Here is a 19,799-nt window from a genome sequence, read left to right on the forward strand (position 1 = left end):
GAGTCAGATTGAGGAGAAGGTCATGATAATGGAGGGGTTGTGGCTGACCGCGCTATTGTTATCTTATCGGACATCTGGAAGATCGGCGCCAAGGCGATGTATAAACATGCTTGGTTGGTGAGATCTGCATATGAAGGAGCATTGTGAAATCGAGTAGTTTTAACGATTAGTGATGATAATTCGTAATGAAGCCTGTTACTATACTCTTCTCGATTAATTCAAAGTTCGTGTCGTAGATAGCGTGGAAAGCCGTGTCCAGTCCCAGGGAAGCGAGTACTTGCTCCTTGTTAGATCTGTTATGCTACAGCATAGGTGAATATACTCAAATTCCTATTCTCTAGATATACATCTGTCTCTCCCTTCCTCAGGGACACATGCAGATACTCAATTTGTGAGACAACTAGCCATGCATTGCTATGTTGAAATGTTGAATCGGACCCTCGGCGCCCGTGTTCCCCAGCCCCATGCTGCACGAGTCAATTCCTGCATAATACGCTGGACAGCATCAAAAGACATTGCTCCACAAGCCTGAGCCTCCAGGTGTTTGAATAAGTCCGCCAAATTCACAAAATTTTTATGACACCGACCATTTCTGTTTGGACAACGGTAAAATCTGGGACCGTGGGCTTCGGGATTTCCCGTAGGGGTCCGCAGGTGCGATTCGAGCTCTTGGTGCGTCTGAAAGGTTCGATGACACGCGAAGCATTCGTGGTGGTCACCATTCTCGGTGCTTTTGGACACAGACTCGCTCCATAGAAATGATTTGGTCTGAGCGTTGGTCATAACTCCGAGAGTATCGCAGTTTCGAATGAGCCAGACAATGGTGTGGTGGTCAAGGCCTGGCGCATTGGCACATCTTGCGTTTTCAAAGTGGGCTACCAGAACACTCGCTTTGTTGAAAGATTTCCCGCAGAATGGGCATAGGGTTTCGCACTCTCGATGAACACCGGAAGTCATATGCTGGGTGTCATGCAGGTTAGCCATCAACTGCAAAATTGTATCTTGAGACTCAAACTGACATTCTGGAGAGCATCCCTGTTTGGAAATCGCTCATGGCACCGTGCACAACGATTGCGGTAATGGTTGACTGCCCACATATGTCTTTCTGCGTCAACCGCACTGGGGAATGTCTTGGGGCATAGCTCACAAGGAAATGAATCCTGCTGCTCCATGCTGTGATGTGGATGTCTCGTTAGACTCAGGAGGTGTGTGCTGGCTGTCACTGTGGGTTGCTATCTCGATTAATCTAGGCTTAGGATATTCGAGTGAGTTTGATGGTTGATCTTGGAGAAGAGGAGAAGATGGTGGGAATAACAAGTGAACATCCGGTGGAAGCGGTGCAATCACAAGTCTGTAGAATATCGTACGCCATGATTCTCCTCCACCCCGGCAACTTCCTCTTATATGTCAGATTATATAAGCCAGTGTTAGCTTGTCGATCATCTTGGCCAAGTCGAGGATTATACCGTAAACAGCCTTGTTTGCCGTGATAGACTGTCTATACTAAGGTTCAATTGTTCAGCCAATCAGAATTGATGTTGGAAGGAAAGTGGGCCGTCCCCGTCTAGGCGGTGAAGATTCTGCCATGTCCCCGTATGTCTTCTCTTTCCTCTCAGAGTCCACCTGCATTCTCTGGATTTTCCATCCATGTTTCATCAGTATGAATTCGTGGGGGCCCATGGAGACTCACCCTCCAACTGCATGGCCTGTTGAAAGACTGGAGGAGTCTTTCGGACAAAATGATGGCAGGGCTCTCCCGTCTGCTGCGACAACTACGGCTGACCCCGTCTTATCAACGATCTCGCTCAACGCCCCCACAGTATCACTGCATGGAAGTTCTTCGACATTGATGAAATACCAGGACTCTGAATCTGGCATTCCAACGGCCAGCTCTTCAGATAATATGTCAAAGTCTGCTTTGTCTTCTTCTGTTTCAATGAGTACTCCATCGGCAAATGACCACAATGATGCAGAAGTGGTCCAGTCTAACGGATCCGATGGTTACAATATGTACCTTCCTGTTGGGGTCATATGGAGGAATTTAGATCCTGAAGTGCAATACCCAGAAGTCGAAATTGCATTGTTAGAAACCCATCGCTGGGTCCGAACGGAGGCACCAAGTGGCGGCAATAATGTTCGGGTGTATGTTGACCACAGCGTGACCAGCCGCAGCAACACTCAGCGTTCGATAACGAAGTTGCGGACAGCTTTAAAAGCTGTGATGGCCAAAATTGACAATTCTCCTCATGCATGGTACGGCTATTGTGTCGATAACCCCCTGGATAGCAGCAAGCCAAACAGGGCCGAAGATGAGTCCCTGTGGTACATCTTCAACACTTTGCAGGACCCATGTCCTCAAGTGGAAAAGATGAATGATTTTTGGTCAAGACTAGCAATGGAGGAATTGCTCTCCGAAGAGCACTTTGCCGACTTGCGTCTTAAGACCAAATTGTACCCATATCAGCGGCGCTCGGCTGCCACCATGATTCAGCGAGAGGCGCAACCAGAGCGGATGCTAGATCCACGGTTACTAGCGTGCAAAGGTCCGACGGGACGTGAGTATTACTACGACAAAGAGGACGCATACATTACACTGGACAAAGTGCTTTACTCCGAGGCATGTGGTGGTAAGTATCTTCCTGAATTGCGACTACAGCTCGGATATTGTCACTAACAATAGAAAATAGGTATCCTTGCAGAGACCATGGGCTGTGGGAAAACCCTTATCTGTCTTGCGGTCATATGTGCCACCCTGGGTCATGCTCCCAAGATCCCAATTGAGTACATTTCGACCTCGGAAAAGGGAGATCTGGTTCCGATAAGAGAGAAAACCGGATCTCTTCTGAATATGGCAGCCGCTGCTGCAGAACGACACTCGCAGCCGTGGAGGACCTTCTTTCGGAAGCTTCGTCAACATGAGAACCGGCACTATGAGCGGTGCCTGAGGGCATGTGAAGCTCACCGAGGGTCGTACGAAATTCCTCCGCATCAGACCAGATATCAAGGAAGACACAGCCAGTCATACGCTAGGCCTCCAGCTAAACGCGTCCGTCTCTGCTCCGGAACTATTGTCATTGTCCCAAACAACTTGCTAGATCACTGGCAACGCGAGATCAAGACACATACTGAAGGGTTAAACGTCTTGGTCATGGGGCAAGGATCAGGTCAGACTCCGCTAGCGGATGAGCTGCTACGTTACGATATAATCCTGTTTGCCAAGACACGGTTCGAGCGTGAAGCTGGCGAGCCGGTCAATAATCGGCGCGATAGATTCGTGCAGGTTAAATCGCCATTGACGGAACTTCACTGGCTGCGAGTTATTGTCGATGAAGGTCACAACGTTGCTGGTCATGGCTCAAAAACAAATATGATTCACTTGCTCAGCCAGCTGCATTTCGAGCGTCGGTGGGTCATTTCTGGAACGCCGTCAACGGGACTTTACGGTGTTGAGGTCAGTCTCGCATTAAGAGAAGCAAATACTAGTGATACCGAGTCTCCCACGGAGAACACTGCTGCTGCTCTGCGAAGTCGAAAGAAGACGGGCAATGCGGTGGAGAATGAGTTGAAGGATCTAGACAAGCTGCGCCGAATCGTGATTGATTTTCTGGATTTAAAGCCGTGGTCAAATTCCCGTGCGGATGACGCTGCAGATTGGACCAAATACATCAAGCCAATCGGGGAAGATGGTCAGCGTCGTAAGACTCCGGCAATTCGAGCAACTTTGCAAGGGCTGGTGGTGCGACACCAATTGGATGTTGTCAACAGGGAGATTTACATTCCAAAGCTGCACAATACAGTCGTCTATCTTCCACCGACTTTCCACGACAGTCTCTCCATCAATCTGTTCCTTTTCGGTCTCGCGGTCAATTCAATTACTTCCGAACGCCAGGGGCCCGATTACATGTTCGCTCCAAGTAATCGGAAGCATCTAAACCAGACCATCAATAACTTGCGACAAGCAGGGTTTTGGTGGGCTGGCTCCGATGTCAACCCACAAGATTCTATTGACCATGCTATGAAATACATGGAGAAGAATCGTGAGAAGATGACAGTCGAAGACGTTGAAACCCTGACCCGCGGAATAGAGATCGCGCGCATAGCGATAAACTCTAGCAGCTGGCGCGAGTTCAAACATCTCCATGAACTTGGTGTTTTCCTCCGGGACTTCCCTGAAGACCATCGTGCACACTGGGCGCTCGATCAAAGTAGTTCAGACAAAGAGCCTATGCTCATCGGCATTACGCAAGCTTGCCGAGCCCAGCAATATGTGACGCAGCATCTCAAAGCTTCTGATCCTACGCAAGGTCTGGCCGGTGCTGGCATCAAAACTCGCCACGAACTTGAGCGTCGCGACCAACGAAACCCTCCAAAAGGCGCACCAGAATCAGCAACTCCTACTACTCCAGGCTCGTTATACCATTCAACAAAGCCACAGACCAACAAGTCACCAAAGAAGACATTCACGCGCAACCTCTTCCGCACGCTCCCAACAACTTCCCCTCTCCAGAAAACTCGATTCGTCGCTACCGCCTCGGCCAAACTGACCTACCTACTCAATAAAGTACTTGAGTTCCAGTCCACCGAGAAAATAATCATCTTTTACGACAACAACAACTCCGCCTTCTGGATCGCTGAAGGTCTGGAACTTCTCGGTGTCGAATTTCGCATCTATGCCAGCACCCTGAAACCCGAGTTGCGAACGGAGTACCTCAAGCTTTTCCGCGAGGCCGATGACGTACGGGTCCTGCTCATGGATCTTCGACAAGCCTCGCACGGGTTACACATTGCCCAAGCGTCGCGAATCTTCATCGTCAATCCAATCTGGCAACCAAACGTCGAAAGTCAGGCGATCAAGCGTGCGCATCGCATTGGCCAGACTAGACCGGTGTACGTGGAGACCCTGGTCTTAAAGGACACGTTAGAGGACCGCATGTTGAAGCGGCGAAAGGAAATGTCCGAAGCAGAAATACAGCATGCGGAGAAGAGTCTTCTAGATGATGGAACTATGAGTGGAATTGTGCAAAGGGAGCCATTTTTGGACATGTACTCGGAAGAAGATACGGCTGCCGCATACTTGGAGAACCCGACGGGATTCTTTGATCGGCATCGGCTGCCAATACCTGATGGTGAGGATGTAGTCATGGCTAGTCCGACGAAGGACAAGGGCAAGCGTGTCTCTCGTGGGAAAGAGTCTGATGCGGATGATGATACGGCAGTGGAAGAGCATGCAATGCCCATGCGCAAGAAACCGCGTGTTGGCTTTGCTTCTGGAGTCGGGGGTTCAGGCGGAGACAACGAAAATGTACCTCAGAGCGAGGTGAGAACAGAGCGTTCTCTTTTCGGCGAACCAAGCTCTACCTCGAATACCGCCGGCACACCCGCTCCCAAAAAGGCACGCATTGGCTTCGCTGCCAATCTGGACGTCTTTGACGATGACGAGAGCTCAGAGCCAAGTACCCCTTCAGCTATATCAAGCTCTCAGCCACAATTGACCTACAATGAAGAAGACCTGCGACAGTTGCAGGTCTCGCTGTTTGACTGATGAACGATTAACGATAGCATGGCGTTGGTTAGGATATGACATGGTGTATCTCTTGTACAATACCCGCAATTATACACTATTTGGAATAGAAACTCATGATACAACTTTCCAAATATTCATTCATCCCAAAAATACATTGAAAGTCCGTCAAAACCCCCATCCCTTCCAAGCAACCACCCCCAAAATCAGACCACCTAGCGAATGACCAAGCCATTTCCCACGCCATCCACCAAATTCATGACCCCCGTACCTAAAAGTAGTATACGCATCTACTTGCGCCGCGACCTAGACATTCAAGCACAACATTAGTACACTCCCAAATACAGCATAAAACACACCAGTCTAGTCCTCTGAGGTCAAGAAAAGATATATATATATACATACCACAGTCCCAACAACCAACCCCCAAACCCCGGTCCGATTCCCCTTCAAACCAAGCAAAATATAAGCAACACCCAGCGCCAGATCCCGCCCCGCAATGGAATAAATAAACGGAGAAGGCTGCTCTGACGGTGCCAGCGGGAGCCCGAATAGTTTGTACGCGGGCTGTGGGGCCACGAGGCGGAGTATGCCTAGGCCGAGGAGGGATGTTCCTAGGAAAGCCGATGTTGGTGGGAGGGGGAATGTCATTGTGGGGGGACTGTGTTGTTGGATAGATTTGGGCTGGATGGAGGAGGGTGAGGGCGGTTGGATAGTGATTCAACAGGTGATGTTGTGTCGAAAGGTAGGGGTTAGATACTTTTATGCTTACGTGTTGCTGTCCGGCTACGGCTTAGGTCTCTGGGAATTGGAATACGAGCAGATCGAGATAGAGGTAACAGTCGTAAGAACATTTTAAGAAATTCTGTGGCCCTGCGCTTGCACCGTCTGGAATGTTAGGGATGAGGTATGAAATTCAGGGTAGATCTTCCGTGATGTGGTATTAGAATCAACATAAAGAATCCATGTTCTATGTCTGCGGATTCTCCACAGTGCCATGGACTACCCAACTATATCAAGTTCAACTTCAACAAGAAACAAACAAAGAACCACCATGCAATAGATCTAACCAAATCAACTCAGCCCAAAACAAATCAAGAATCCCTCCAACCACCATCACCATCACCCATATACATCCACCAACCCACCATCCCAACCATCCATCCCAACCAACTCTTCTACCCGCCACTCACTGCGTCAAATAATCCTCAATCTCAAACCCCATCCTCCTAAGCACCTTCTCCTCAAACCCACCAGCACCAGCACCAGCACAACCAACCCCCTTCCTCAAAACCACCGTCCTCGCATCAGCAAGTCTAATCTCCACACCCCCACCCCTCTCAACCTCCTCCCTCGCACATTCCCGCACATGAACCGTGATATCAGGCCCCACACACGCACGCCACAGACTCGCCATCCACTGCCAGTGGTCCAGCGGTGCGTAGGAGTCATTTATCGGCACGCTGCAGGCAAATGTATCCGCCGTCGTGAGTTGGTAGCGTGGTACGAGGGCGATGGGGGTTGGTGTAGGGGGCGTTGGCGCGGGTGTGTGTCCGCGGGCGAGGGTGGAGGCTGTTGTGCTGGGGATTGCGATGGAGGTTTCTGAGTCTGTGGAGGTTGATTCGGGGGAGTGGATTTGGAGGGAGGCTGTTTTGGGGATGATTGTTTCTGGGGAGGAGGGGGCTTCTGGGGTTGTGCGGGTTTGGTTTTGGTCGGGTGTAGTTGTAGTTGTGGTGGCCATGTTTGCGTCTGCGTTGGTGTTCGTTGGTGTTTCTGTTCCGGGGGATGGAGGTGATACAGACTTGACGAAGCTGATGATATCGTCTGAGATGCGGTGCCAGGCGGAGATGGTATTCAAGTAATCCACCGTGGCATCACCCCTAGGTCCGCCCGCATCAGCAGACCGAGGTGCTTGCACATCCGGACCCTCGAAGACACGCACGCTGAACTTATCTTCCTTCTGCAGCTGGCTTTGCAGGTACTCTACCGCAGTACGGACGAGTTCTGGGTCTTGGCCGTCAACGGCGATGACGGGTCCGCGGGCTGAACTGTCGCGGAATGACGGGACGAGAGGAGGAGAGATTTTGGCGAGGAGCTTGATTTTGTTCAGGAATGGGATTGTCATAACGGCAGTTTCGACGCTGGACTCGGCCGTTGAGAAGGGCGTGAGTGGTGTGGAGGGGATGGCGGTTTGCAAAGGTGGGAGTTTCAAGCTTGGATCTAGGACTGGTTGGGTCTGGATTTGAGGCTGAGGCTGAGGCTGGCCTGGTACGCCTCCGTATGCTCGTTGGGAGTGCACCATGGGCAGCATACTGCGGGATTGATGGACACTAGCGGTTGCGCTGTACGGAGTCAACGGGTATGGCGAATCGGGACTGCGGTCTCGATGGGCGTGCATGGGTGGTTTCAGAGAAGTATGCGAAAGACGACGCCGCTTTATCTCGGGAGACATCACGTCGTCTTCTTCCATCCTTCTTTGTCGAGGCCGCTCAATCCGATCGATACGGATAGGTTTAGGGACTCTATCAGACTTGTCGCGGCACTGGGAGCTACTGGCGGTCATCACAGTGGTAGTGACCATATGCGTACGGGATGATGGACCTGAAAGACTCCCGCGGTGACCTTGGCTTACCATCGGTGTGAATGGAGTCATCGGGGACGAAGGGGCATTCATGAGACGGCCACCACATCGATTGCAGGTGGATCTGCCAGAGGGATTGTGACTGATGCCTGAGCCAGCGTTGCGAGAGGAACCATCGCGGCCGACTCGTCTTGGTTGATAGCGGTATGCAGGGTACTGCTGAGCATGGCGGATTTTCTCTTCCTAAAAGATCAATCAGTATGAAAACGGGGGATTAAAAATATTTGCATCGAAGGCTTACCTCCGCCAGAGCTTTCCATTTATTCTTTTCCTCATCCGAAAGATGCCTCCACTGTTCTCCAATGATCTTGGAAATCTCCGGATTGGCCATGCCAGGATTATTCAGTACCACAACTGCCTGGTGGTGCTGACGATACAGAATAAAAGCTGACAAGAACAAGTTAGCCAATGTCACATTTGAACCAGCTATATCCACATTTCTATACAAGGCCGATACTTCAGCTGCAGTATCATATCAAGTGCGCCAAAAGCACCAGCCTCAAAAACAAAAAGGAATTGTCCAGCTCAGACAACGATATCTCGGACATCAAACTCACCATTACGAGGCCTGGGAATCTTCGGGTCTGGCTGACACAAACAAAACTGCACACCCTCACTCTTCACCGACTTGGTCGGGCTCGAATTCCCAGAACACGAAGTACTCCGATCTCTCCCCAGATCCTTCGTCGAGATCATCGGGCCCGGTTTCGCATGTTGCTGCACCACCGGCGAAAGACCAGGATCCTTATTCATGGAACCTCTTCCATACGACGCCAAATGCTGATGAGTCTGGGCAACGCCGTTGGGCCGCATATCGGAAGTATATCGTGCATTGTCAGCGGTGGCAGGTACAGGTGCTGGGCGATGTGGCAGAGCCGTGTAGGACTTTTGCCGGTGGTCCTTCATTATTTTGTGGTCAAGGAGATCGCTAGGTCTGGCCAGTGTAGATACTGGGGCAGACTCATAGCGTAGAGAGGCCGGGTTGGGGAGGACTCGGTCGTAAGACATTTATCTATACGGCCGTGGGGCGGGCAGCGCGACGAAATAGGAAAAAGAGACCCAAAAAAGGGAAAACAAGTACAAGGTCGAGGGCAAGAGGATCAAAGGAAGAAAGGTAGGGGTGTGCGATAAGGGTATTGGACCACACAAGGGGAGGGGTGGAAAAGAAAGAAGTCGAAGAAAGAAAGGAAAGTTGATGGTTTGGTATAGTTTGGAGGCGAAGCCTGGGGCCAAGGAGGCAAAAGAAAAGGGAAGCACAAGAAGACTGGTTACCAGTCAACTTCATGGAAGAGGCGAGAGGAAGATGAAAGGAAAAGGATAAATAAAAGCAATGGAGACAGACTAGGGGGAGCTAAAGGGTTATTGAATTGAAACAGGAAATAAGAATGAGGAGAGGTAGATGAATGAAAGACCGGGGAGACAAAGGAAGGTCGATCTATAGAAACAGCAGCGGATGATAGGTGGAGGGAGGAAAACAGGCGAGATCAAAAACGAGAAAAAAAAAAAGGGAAAAAAGAAAAAGAAAAAAAGGGATCCAGATCAAAAAAGATCCAAAAGATCAGAGCCCGCTAAGGGGGAAAAGAAGAAGAAGAAACGTGTACGGGGGGAGTCCGGCTGATGCTGCCAAAGACAAAGAAGCGCAGCCCAGCGCCTAATTTTGCGAGGGTTTCTTTGTTTGACGTGCAGCGTTGGGCGTGGGTGGAGTCGGAACAATCCCTGTCAGGTTCACTCGTGTCATTGACAGATTAGGTTGGGAAGGTTGAAAAAAGTACCAAACGATGGAGGAGATTGGCCCGGTTATTTGGACTATACATTCAACTATGGAGTCGTACTGGATTGGGATCGGGGGTCCAAGGGAGTGTAGTATACTGTATACTACTTACTACATCAGCTACTACTACAATACCAGCCACAAGGGGACTCTGTAGCCACTAGCCACTAGCCAGCGCATCATCGAACAGGCAAACGACCAAGAAGAATCATTGTTGTCTTTGTCACCATGTCCGCATGCGGCGAACGACACCGCGAGCTGCGGGAAGCCTGATTGGTCAGGCAGAGACAAGACCCCCTAGCCTCGTCGGTTCCCCAGCAAATGTCGAAACAAAGGAAAGACATGCTTAGACACGCTAGACATGCTAGAAAAAAAGAATGGAGATTACCCAGCCTCAGCATCAGCATCGTGGATAAAAGGCAAACCAATTAAATTACAAAGTATGTCAGCAGTCTCGACTCACGATACAAACATGCTGTTGTTGCTGCTGCTGCCACCCAAAAAAAAAAAAAAAAAAAAAGGAATAGTATGGTGTTCCCTTTTTTTGAGGAACTCCTGGTCAAAGGAAGACAGAAGCCACGCAAATAGGATCGGGTACCCGCCGTGCAGCGAACCTCATGGCCTGGTTGAGGTTCAGATCGAAAAAAAAAGACGAGAGAAAAAAGTCCCACCCCTGGACCTAGACAGTGGACACTGGTCACTGACAGACAGCTCTCCATCAATCATCAAGCAAGCAAACAAGCTCTTTTACTCTTTCATGTCCATGATCCATCAATCCCCTTGATCCATTCCTACTGTACTGGCTTCTCCACTCTGTCACAACCCGCATCGGAGATGATCTCATCTCCCGCCGATCATCGCTCCACCGTTGCAACGATCGGAAGGACCACCAGGAACAATACCACCCAGCAAGAACAAGAGAACCAATCCCATTACGAAGGTACCAGAAAGTATAGCATTGAGCCAAAGAAGGATGATGAAGTATTGATTTGGTTTGTCAGGGTCTCCTTTTTTCCCTTTTTTTTTTTTTTTTTTTTTTTTTTTTTCTCTCTCTCTTCTCGTTTCGTCATTGGAGATGGACTTCTGTCTTTCCATGGGTTTGAGGTTAAACAGGAGCCCCCTCGTACTACCTTATCTGTTCGTCCCGACTGGCTGGAACCTCTCTATTCGTGTCGTATTGGGAATATGAGACCACGGCCATTGAGACAGGAGGACCTGTCTCTTGGGGAGTCGAGACCGAGGCCGAGATAGGAGGTGGGAAACAAGAAATCAGAGATCAGACACGAAGAATGAGAGACACGGGGATCGCTGTCCGGTTTCTCTCTCCTGACCCGGTCTATGCGGGTCTTGCTCGATTCTGTTTCTGATATCATCTTGCGGGCGAAGAGTCTTAGCCTTGAGTCCATGGGCATGGACATGGCCCTGGACATGAAGGCCCGTTTGGTGTCGACGCGGGAAGCGGCAACTCTCCCACTCCTCTCGCTTTCTACAGAGTTTTGCTGCAACGTGGGCTGGATCTTTTTGGTCTTTGCTCTTGGGTCTTTGATTCATGACAATGTCTAAGCTGCAAAGCCCCGTCGGCTGTGGCGCTTGGGCTCTGCGTCTGTCTTGGGCGCGAGCTCATCCGAGTTGGTCTTGCTGGTGGGCCTGGCCACTGGCTCCTTGGGATTCAAGAGGACCCCGTCAATCCCATGGTAGATCTCCGTCGCCATGAGACGGTGCGCACTAGGTCCCAGATGCATATCGTTCCTGGTGGTAGTAGTTTTTCTCCGGTCAGCGAGAAAAGGCATTTAAAAGCTGTGGATCCACGAGCGAGACAGTTGTCCCCCGACACGAGAGACCAGAAACAGCAAAAAGGAGGGGAAAAAGACTCACCAGAACAGATATTTCTCGGGGTGTTCACACTGTTTCCTCGCCTTGGACTTATCCTTTGACATCATGACCTGAATGCCACTCTCGCTCTCAACACAAGCATCCCCAACATTCTCCCACCCAGGATCCCGATTCGTCCCCAATCCATTCTCCTCCTCAATACCAGCCGCATACAACTGCCAGTCCCGAATCCGATCCATCACAAAAGCATTCGTATCGAACAAGTAAATCGTGCCCCGATCCCACTCCATCGCCGCCAGCCTTAGCTTCGTATTCCAAGAATCCAGGATCCGCACCGCATCCTTATACTCCTCACCACCCGTAGCCGTAAACCCAGGCAAAAAAGTCACATCAACCGTCTGCGTCAGGATCACCTTGAGCTTATCCGTCCCCGGGCCCCAACGCTCAGACAACCGGTTCAACTGCTGCATCAGCGTCGCAATCCGCCGCTCAACCGAGGGCTCCGCCTCATCATAACTATTCGTCGCAAGGCTCCAAATGTCCCAGACACCAAAGGAGACGACGAAAATCGTACAATCCTGGCGCGAACGAATCTGCTCCTCGGAAAGACCCACCAACGAGGCCGACTCCGCGTCCAGCCATTGCTTCAGCTGGGTCTTGAAATCAGCCAACTTCGTCTGAGACAGACGGCCGAATAAATCGAGCTCGGCATTATCCACCACCGAGCCAGCATATTTACCCCTGAGGGCGGACTTGGCTGTCTGCGCAAGATTCTCCTGGTGACATGAGAACTAAACCGTAGAGAAGGAACGCATTAGTAAAAAGGTCTTCTCTGCTCAATTTCCCAAACCCCAACCCCAAATCCAGACTCGCCGGTCCAACCAGAAGATAAACGGGCAATTCTTACCATCCCACAAAGCCAATCCGTCCATACCCTCCCCTGCTCCTCATCCGTCTCATTATCACTCCACGAATCCCCAAACACCACCAATCGCTGATCAAACGAAGATGCCGTGCGGAACTGCTCCGCCGCTAGAGGCACAATGTCGCCGAGATTGCGCGAGGTCAGAAACCAAGCCGAGTATAGGATTGTGCATGCCGCTATGGCGCATAGCGCGTAGAAGCGGTTAAATAGGCGTATCATGGTGTGAAGAGAGGAGAGAGAGAGTGCGTGTGTGTGTAGCTTATTGCAGCGGAGGTGGCGGTGGGGGGTGTTGCGATGCAGTGAGGGAGGAGTTGTGATTATGGGAGATGTAGACCCAATTATGGATAACTGGGTTTAGCGCATTCAGTCGTGCGATGATGGGGGGATTTTGTGTGGTGGTTTAATTTCAGTCGAGATGGTCGTTGAGGTCACCACTTTTGTAAGGCGGGAGCTTGAAATCTGCGCTGCGACTGCGATTGAGGGGGAAATGCAATTTTATCGTCGTTCAGCGGGGTGAACAGATTATAGCGACTAGCTATATATTCTCCATGTACCCAGTTGACAATCGAAAACACGAAAAGGAGAGACCAGTGAAGGTCTACGGGGGACGAAGGACGAGCGACGAAAGACTGAACCGGGCGAGCCGGAAAATCCCAGCGGGGACCCTTGGGCCAAGGATTGGCAATAAACCAAGAAATGGAGAAGTCAGGACTCGGAAATCGGAAATCGGGGGCCCAAGGAGTTGAAAGAGGGTCACGTCCGTGAAAAGTGGGTGAACCACTGTAATCAGGTGGGAAGTACTCTACTCTGTATTCCGTTCAAACTAAAAAAATCCAACCAGTCGGGCTGAGGATGCGATGGAGGACTGTGTCGGTGATTAGGGGGTTTTTGGTTTCGATGTAGGCGCTGGACATTGAGTCTTATACGAGGGATTGCATAAACAGAAGAGGCGAAGAAGAGAGTAATCTTACAGGATACTACTATTCTACTAGTCGACTGGAGTAGTAGTGTAAGGATTTAATCCTTTCCAGGCCGCGTGGCCAGCGGGGCCCGCTTAACGTGGAAAGGTATCGCGTGTCCTAACGAGATAATTCCACCATGGACGGAAAAAAAAGGAGTGCCAGTATAACTGATCTAAATGATGGGTTTCGGTTGAATAATTACTGCTGTTTAGCTACACATATTACCGTTGAAACCTGGATTGGCATTGATTGGCATGGTAGAAGAAACCGCTCTGCTCGTATCCCAGTTTTCTATCTCCGCCGCATACGAAGTGGATCCGCTGAAGGGGAAGAGATGAGGAGGGGTGAGGTATCAACCGAGTACTAGTTACTCCGTACAGTGTTGAGTGCAAGAATAATATACATTGTACATCATAAGATACCTCTCTCACTGCTCACACCCAGGTCATTTTCTACAAATCCGACTACTGTACTCAGTAGATACATATCCAATGATCTGTCGAATCCCCGTGGTCAAGCATTACGAGACCAGCGCCACCAGCGCCAGGAAAGGCCGCTGCTGCCACTGAACGCCAAAACGGAGAAAATGGCGCTGTCTCTGATCGCCATGGTTGGTTGGGGGAGGGGAAGTGCGGCAGGCGATCGGGGCGCTTGGTTCCTCTCCTGAAGCGGTAAGCTGTACGAGCGACGGGATGGCGGTGCCAAGACGATTTCTGCTGCGCTGGGAGTGGATTTGATCTGGTAATGTCTCATAGGGCAGACTGGTACATACTTTGTGTACCTTGTTTCAAGGAGGAGTATTGGGAGGGGGACGGGGTTATTACATGGTGATGGACAGGGGGGAGCGTGGGGTAAAGGCCACGAGTGCATTAGGATATTGAGGGGATTGGTTGGTCTTTTTTGATTACTTTCGAGGGCCTGAGTCCGAGTTAGATCGATCAGGGTTAGTGAGGTGGAAGTACATACAGTACCTCGGTGGAGATATCAGCTCTTCAGCTCGGGTAAATGACAGGATCAGCTCGGGTACATGCTCTTTATTCATGTGGCTAGTACGAGGTCCTCTTCGCTGGAGATCGAGGAACTATAGCATCTGCGTTTTATAGTGCCTGAGAAGCTCATCTGCAGATATAACATCAGGAACGACTCACGACTACACTGTTCTGAGGTATGTTTCTACATTGTGACGGCGCCCGTACATTATCCAAGCCAGGTAAGGAGTTATTGTAGATCCAGGGACAACTAATACAATCGATATCGCACGTTTTCAAATTGTCTATTTTTACCAAACCCCGACTGTTATAACAGGGTAGTAGAACTCGATTCTGTCCTGTCATGGGTGAAACTTCACACGGGACGGGATGCCATCAACAGATTTCAGGCCTGAGGCACTCAACCTGGGATGGAGAACACACACGTGATGCCCGCATCAGGTGACCCAGGCTGTCCTCAAGTCACATGATGGGGTTAGCGACGCTGACTAACCAGTCATCCCAACTCGGTTAGTGCCCGCTGAGTCAGCCACGCACACACTCGCTACACCAACCCTCAGCAATCCGAAAAATCCACACAGCCGAACCCTTCAACCTCACCTGTCGACAATCCCGCGCTACCGTCTTGACCGCGCAACCTCCGTCAAGATGAAGCTCAACATCTCCTACCCGGCCAATGGGTCGCAAAAGATTATCGAGATCGACGATGAGCGCAAGCTCCGTCCCTTCATGGAGAAGCGCATGGGCACCGAAGTCAGCATCCCCCGTCTCCCCCGAATTCAAGCATACACACACAATTTGCATCTCCGAAATTCTCCCTCGACGTCTCCTACCTGCACACACATCTACAAAATCATACACGAAATATACAATTGCGAAGAACGAATGGGCTGATTGGGTTTTTTTCTCTTTCCATTAGGTTGTCGGCGACTCCCTCGGCGATGAGTTCAAGGGTTACCTGTTCAAGATCACCGGTGGTAACGACAAGCAGGGTACGACATTCCCCCATCTCCCAGATAAATGATACCATGGATGGTTCAGAAAATGAATGGAACATTATGGCTGACTGGATTTCGATATACAGGTTTCCCCATGAAGCAGGGTGGTACGTTTTGAACCGACTGGTTTTCTGGCCTCCAAAAAAAATACACCAGAAAACCCCCTTCACGACACGAACGCATCATACTCATCCAATTTCTAGTCCTCCTCCCCATCCGTACCCGTCTGCTCCTCGCCGACGGCCACAGCTGCTACCGCCCTCGCCGCACTGGTGAGCGCAAGCGCAAGTCCATCCGTGGTGGTATGTCTGCCCTCAAAAAGTCCCCGCACAAAACGAATCAACAACATTGACACTCCTTTTCCTTTCCAGCCATCACCGGTCTGGACCTCTCCGTCCTCGCTCTGTCCATCGTCAAGCAGGGTGAGAACGACCTCCCCGGTCTGACCGACACCGTTGTCCCCAAGCGTCTCGGCCCCAAGCGTGCCACCAAGATCCGCCGCTTCTTCGCCCTGACCAAGGACGATGATGTCCGCAAGTTCGTTGTCCGCCGTACTGTCGCCAAGGAGGGCAAGCCCGAGTACACCAAGGCCCCCAAGATCCAGCGTCTGGTTACTCCCCAGCGCCTGCAGCGCAAGCGCCACCAGGTCGCCATCAAGCGCCGCCGTGCTGAGGCTGCCCGTGAGGCTGCGTAAGTCATACTAATCTCACCGTACAAAACCCTTCTGGTGCAGGCTCTAATATCTTCACAGTAACGACTACGCCAAGCTCCTGGCCAACCGTGTCCACGAGGAGAAGGCCAAGCGTGATGAGCTCCGCAAGCGTCGCGCCTCTTCCATGCGGAAGTAAATCTCGCCCACAGTGTCATGATTCATTTCTGTGGGACGGGGTTTAATGGAATAGGGGGGATGAGCGAGAGTGAGCTTCACGTTTTCTGGGCCAATGATTTATTTTCGGGATTTCTCCTTCCTCAACCGGGAAGGAGGGGGGTAATATCATTTTTCCCAGCAGACGGGCGGAAATATGTCTGATTCAAAACGCGAAAAAAGGGAGTTGGGCAAGGCTCACGACAAAAAAGAGAAAAAAGACAGGAGGGGGGTTTTGGTGGACCACCCCTTTCACTGCCCTGGGTGTGCTGGTGATTTCGGGCACTCGGGGGTGATGCATTCTGTGTTGAACCTACCTTTTGACAAACCCTTTTTTCAATGGAGTGCATGCAAATTTCATTGTTTCTTAAACTTTTTTCATCCCTGGCGTAGTGTAGACCCTGATCAAATGGCGAAATGGTTGGCATTAGTTGTTTCGGGTTTCCAACTAGAAGTCGACGGTCTACGTCTGTTACAAGAATTTGGCTATAGTAGAGTAGAGGCCTTGAGTATGCATGCCTGCATAGGCCGCTTTACTCTTCTGCTCCAAGCTCTTGCTCTAAACTTTACAAGTTTATTCAAGGCCTATGTGGGGTGTCACTTCTCCGGGGCTATCTGATCAGCCCTTGCTCACGTGCCCATACAAGTCCTTGACCAGGCCATCCAGAACGGTTCTTCCGCCTTGACCTATTTACAGTATAAATAGCGCAAGAAAATAGAGAGTGCAGCTAGGTATATCCTCACTTCAATATCGACCCACCTAGGAGGATAGTATCCTCTAAAGTCCAAAGTCCCTGACCACATTTAGCAGCGCCCAATCCGGGAGACCCCATTCCCGCTGAAGGAGGCATGGAAACTGGATTGAAAGACGTACCAGATCCAGATCCAGATCTAATCTAGACCATAGGTACAAACCCCTAGACCAAACTTCCATGGATGATTTATTCAGGAAATATCTCGGGATGAAAAGTCAATATCAACCAAGTCACTGTCTCAATATACGAAAAACTGTGGATTCCAATATCGACCGAGGACGTGAAACAGGTCTGGAGTGAGTCATGGTAATCGTATAACTAAGTCTCGAGACATGTCTAATCATTAGCATGCAAGTACCAGAACAAGACACTGAGAAATCCACAAGACACGATGAACCCAGAAATGCCAGTATTCTAGCAATGAGAGAGAGAGATAAATAGACGTGGGTTCACAAAATCCATTTTTCTATGGAACACCTACAGCAGCAAGCCAATCCAACATAAAAATACACCAGTCGCAAATCACAAAAGGAACAAAAAGCAACTCAATGGCCATCGAGGCTTGTGATAATCTAAATGAACAGGAGAACACAGCACCAGCAACAACACTGGCGCGGCAATTCAATAAAAGCAGGAAACAAATTCAGATATGCAGAATGCAATTCAGCCCTGAGGTAGGACAAGGCTTTGAAGGTCAAGTACCGAGTCAACTTGCTATAGTCACAGCGAGGTAACTTGATTTTTCAAAGGAAAATAGCGGCCAGTCAAGCAAATAGAAAGAAATCAAATCCCAGCAACGCATCCTCGTTCGGCAATGTAAAGGAGAGAAAGAAAATGGTCATAACAATCGTATTTTGTTTTCTCCAGCGCACACCCTTCGCTTTGTTCGCATTGAACCAAAGATACACATACACGCATGAAAAAGACACCCCTCGGTCACTGGGGGGTCAAGGGGGCGGGGGGTATAGGTAGCGGGTAATTCGTATAGTAAATGGGTAATAGAGGAGGAAGGACATTTACGCAACAGCGTGAGAGAAGAGGAAGCTGACAGACTCGCCGTTGTGTGTGCGGCGGCAGGCTTCGGCCAGTGTGGGTGAGATATCAATAGTCTCGATCTTGTCGCACAGCTCCTTCTTCTCGGCGTGGGGAACGGTGTTGGTAACCACCAGACGGTTCAGACGGCTACCGTTCAGGTTCTCAATGGCCTTGCCGGACAAGATACCGTGAACAACGATGGCGTTGACTTCCTTGGCGCCGTGCTGCATAACGGTGTCGGCAGCCTTGACAAGGGTACCGCAGGTATCGGCCATGTCGTCGACAATGATAGCGATCTTGTCCTTGACATTACCGACGAGGACCATGCGGGAGACCTCGTTGGGGCGGGCACGCTCCTTGTGGATCAGGGCAAACTGCAGATCAAGACGATCGGCGATGGCGGTGGCACTAGCAAAAGATAGACGTTAGATCAAGCACGCCCTATAGTTTAGACTGGAGAGATGGAGAAATATGCTTACCGCTTGGCACCACCGGCATCAGGACTGACAATAACGCAGTTTCTCACGTCAAGGTTCTCGCGGATCCACTTCAACATACTAGGCTCGGCATACAGGTTGTCCACGGGGACATTGAAGAAGCCCTGGATCTGGCTAGCATGCAGATCCATAGTAATGACGTGGTTGCAGCCAGCAGTCTGGAGCATATTGGCCATGAGCTTGGCAGTGATGGGCGCACGGCTCTTATCCTTCTTGTCCTGACGGGCGTAAGGGAAGTTGGGGATGACGGCAGTAATGCGGCGGGCCGAAGCGGTCTTGCAGGCGTTGATCATGATGAGGAGCTCCATGAGACCGTCGTTGATGTCATTAGGCCGTGTTGATTGCAGAATGAACACTGCACAAATCAAGGAGAACCATCAGCACTAGCTCAATCACCTTGGATCCTTGTGCTTTACACGGTCGGATCCGAGAGAGGGGAGTCAGAGAGTTAGCGTACCATCTTCGTCTCGGACACTTTCACCGATTGTGACGCTAGTCTCCTGGTTGGAGTACTGAAGGACCATGATCTTGGTCATCTCAATGCCGAGGCTGGAATCATCTCAATTAGCCTTTAGATCGCACGATCGACTTCCGGAGCGAGAGAAATTGCGGCGGGCCCCGGGGGATCGAGCAAAGGCGTATAAAAGAGGAAGAGAACTCACCGGTCAGCCACGAGCTGGGACAGCTCAGGGTGACTGTTGCCAGTCAACAGCTTGATCGAGTTAGACGAAGACATGATGTGTGCGGAACGAGAGGGATTCTCGCAGGACTAAACGGTTGTCAAGCCGGAGCTTTTTTAAAAAATCGATCCCGCACCTGCCACTTTGGGCCCCGCATTTTTTTCGCGTCCCGTGACTACTCACCGCCTGCGGCACGAATGGACCGAATGCGGCATTTCGATGGGCTGAGGTAGTCAGTCGTGTATACCTCCCTCGGTACTCTTGCTAGTAGAAACCATGCGAACAACTCGAACAGAAAAACTAAGATGGATATTCCCGTTAAAGCAT

The 19,799-nt window shown here is 50.5% G+C and overlaps 5 protein-coding genes across 5 annotated transcripts; 2 read left to right on the plus strand and 3 right to left on the minus strand.

The window, feature by feature from the left end:
• Positions 1-1,678: 1,678 nt before the first annotated feature.
• On the plus strand, positions 1,679-5,542 carry N7458_011383 (DEAD/DEAH box helicase; the record flags this gene model as incomplete). Its single annotated transcript, XM_056914765.1, has 2 exons — positions 1,679-2,627; positions 2,688-5,542. The coding sequence occupies 2 exons, from the start codon at positions 1,679-1,681 to the stop codon at positions 5,540-5,542; spliced, it is 3,804 nt and encodes a 1,267-aa protein (XP_056759519.1).
• A 1,168-nt stretch (positions 5,543-6,710) lies between these two features.
• N7458_011384 (putative HMG box transcriptional regulator) lies at positions 6,711-9,170 on the minus strand (the record flags this gene model as incomplete). The annotated part of the gene is made up of 3 exons (XM_056914766.1): positions 6,711-8,345; positions 8,404-8,549; positions 8,720-9,170. 3 exons carry the CDS (start codon positions 9,168-9,170, stop codon positions 6,711-6,713), a joined length of 2,232 nt encoding a protein of 743 aa, XP_056759520.1.
• Positions 9,171-11,492: 2,322 nt separating this feature from the next.
• Positions 11,493-12,910, minus strand: N7458_011385 (uncharacterized protein; the record flags this gene model as incomplete). Its single annotated transcript, XM_056914767.1, has 3 exons — positions 11,493-11,682; positions 11,809-12,542; positions 12,674-12,910. The coding sequence occupies 3 exons, from the start codon at positions 12,908-12,910 to the stop codon at positions 11,493-11,495; spliced, it is 1,161 nt and encodes a 386-aa protein (XP_056759521.1).
• A 2,380-nt stretch (positions 12,911-15,290) lies between these two features.
• N7458_011386 (40S ribosomal protein eS6) lies at positions 15,291-16,488 on the plus strand (the record flags this gene model as incomplete). Its single annotated transcript, XM_056914768.1, has 6 exons — positions 15,291-15,395; positions 15,562-15,634; positions 15,727-15,747; positions 15,844-15,942; positions 16,012-16,330; positions 16,392-16,488. 6 exons carry the CDS (start codon positions 15,291-15,293, stop codon positions 16,486-16,488), a joined length of 714 nt encoding a protein of 237 aa, XP_056759522.1.
• Positions 16,489-18,276: 1,788 nt separating this feature from the next.
• Positions 18,277-19,528, minus strand: N7458_011387 (ribose-phosphate diphosphokinase; the record flags this gene model as incomplete). Its single annotated transcript, XM_056914769.1, has 4 exons — positions 18,277-18,703; positions 18,775-19,147; positions 19,250-19,341; positions 19,455-19,528. 4 exons carry the CDS (start codon positions 19,526-19,528, stop codon positions 18,277-18,279), a joined length of 966 nt encoding a protein of 321 aa, XP_056759523.1.
• Between the last annotated feature and the right edge of the window lie 271 nt (positions 19,529-19,799).

The sequence above is a fragment of the Penicillium daleae genome, assembly GCF_028827525.1.
Source record: "Penicillium daleae strain IBT 16125 chromosome Unknown utg000009l_segment0_segment0, whole genome shotgun sequence".
NCBI classification, from domain to species: Eukaryota; Fungi; Ascomycota; class Eurotiomycetes; order Eurotiales; family Aspergillaceae; genus Penicillium; species Penicillium daleae.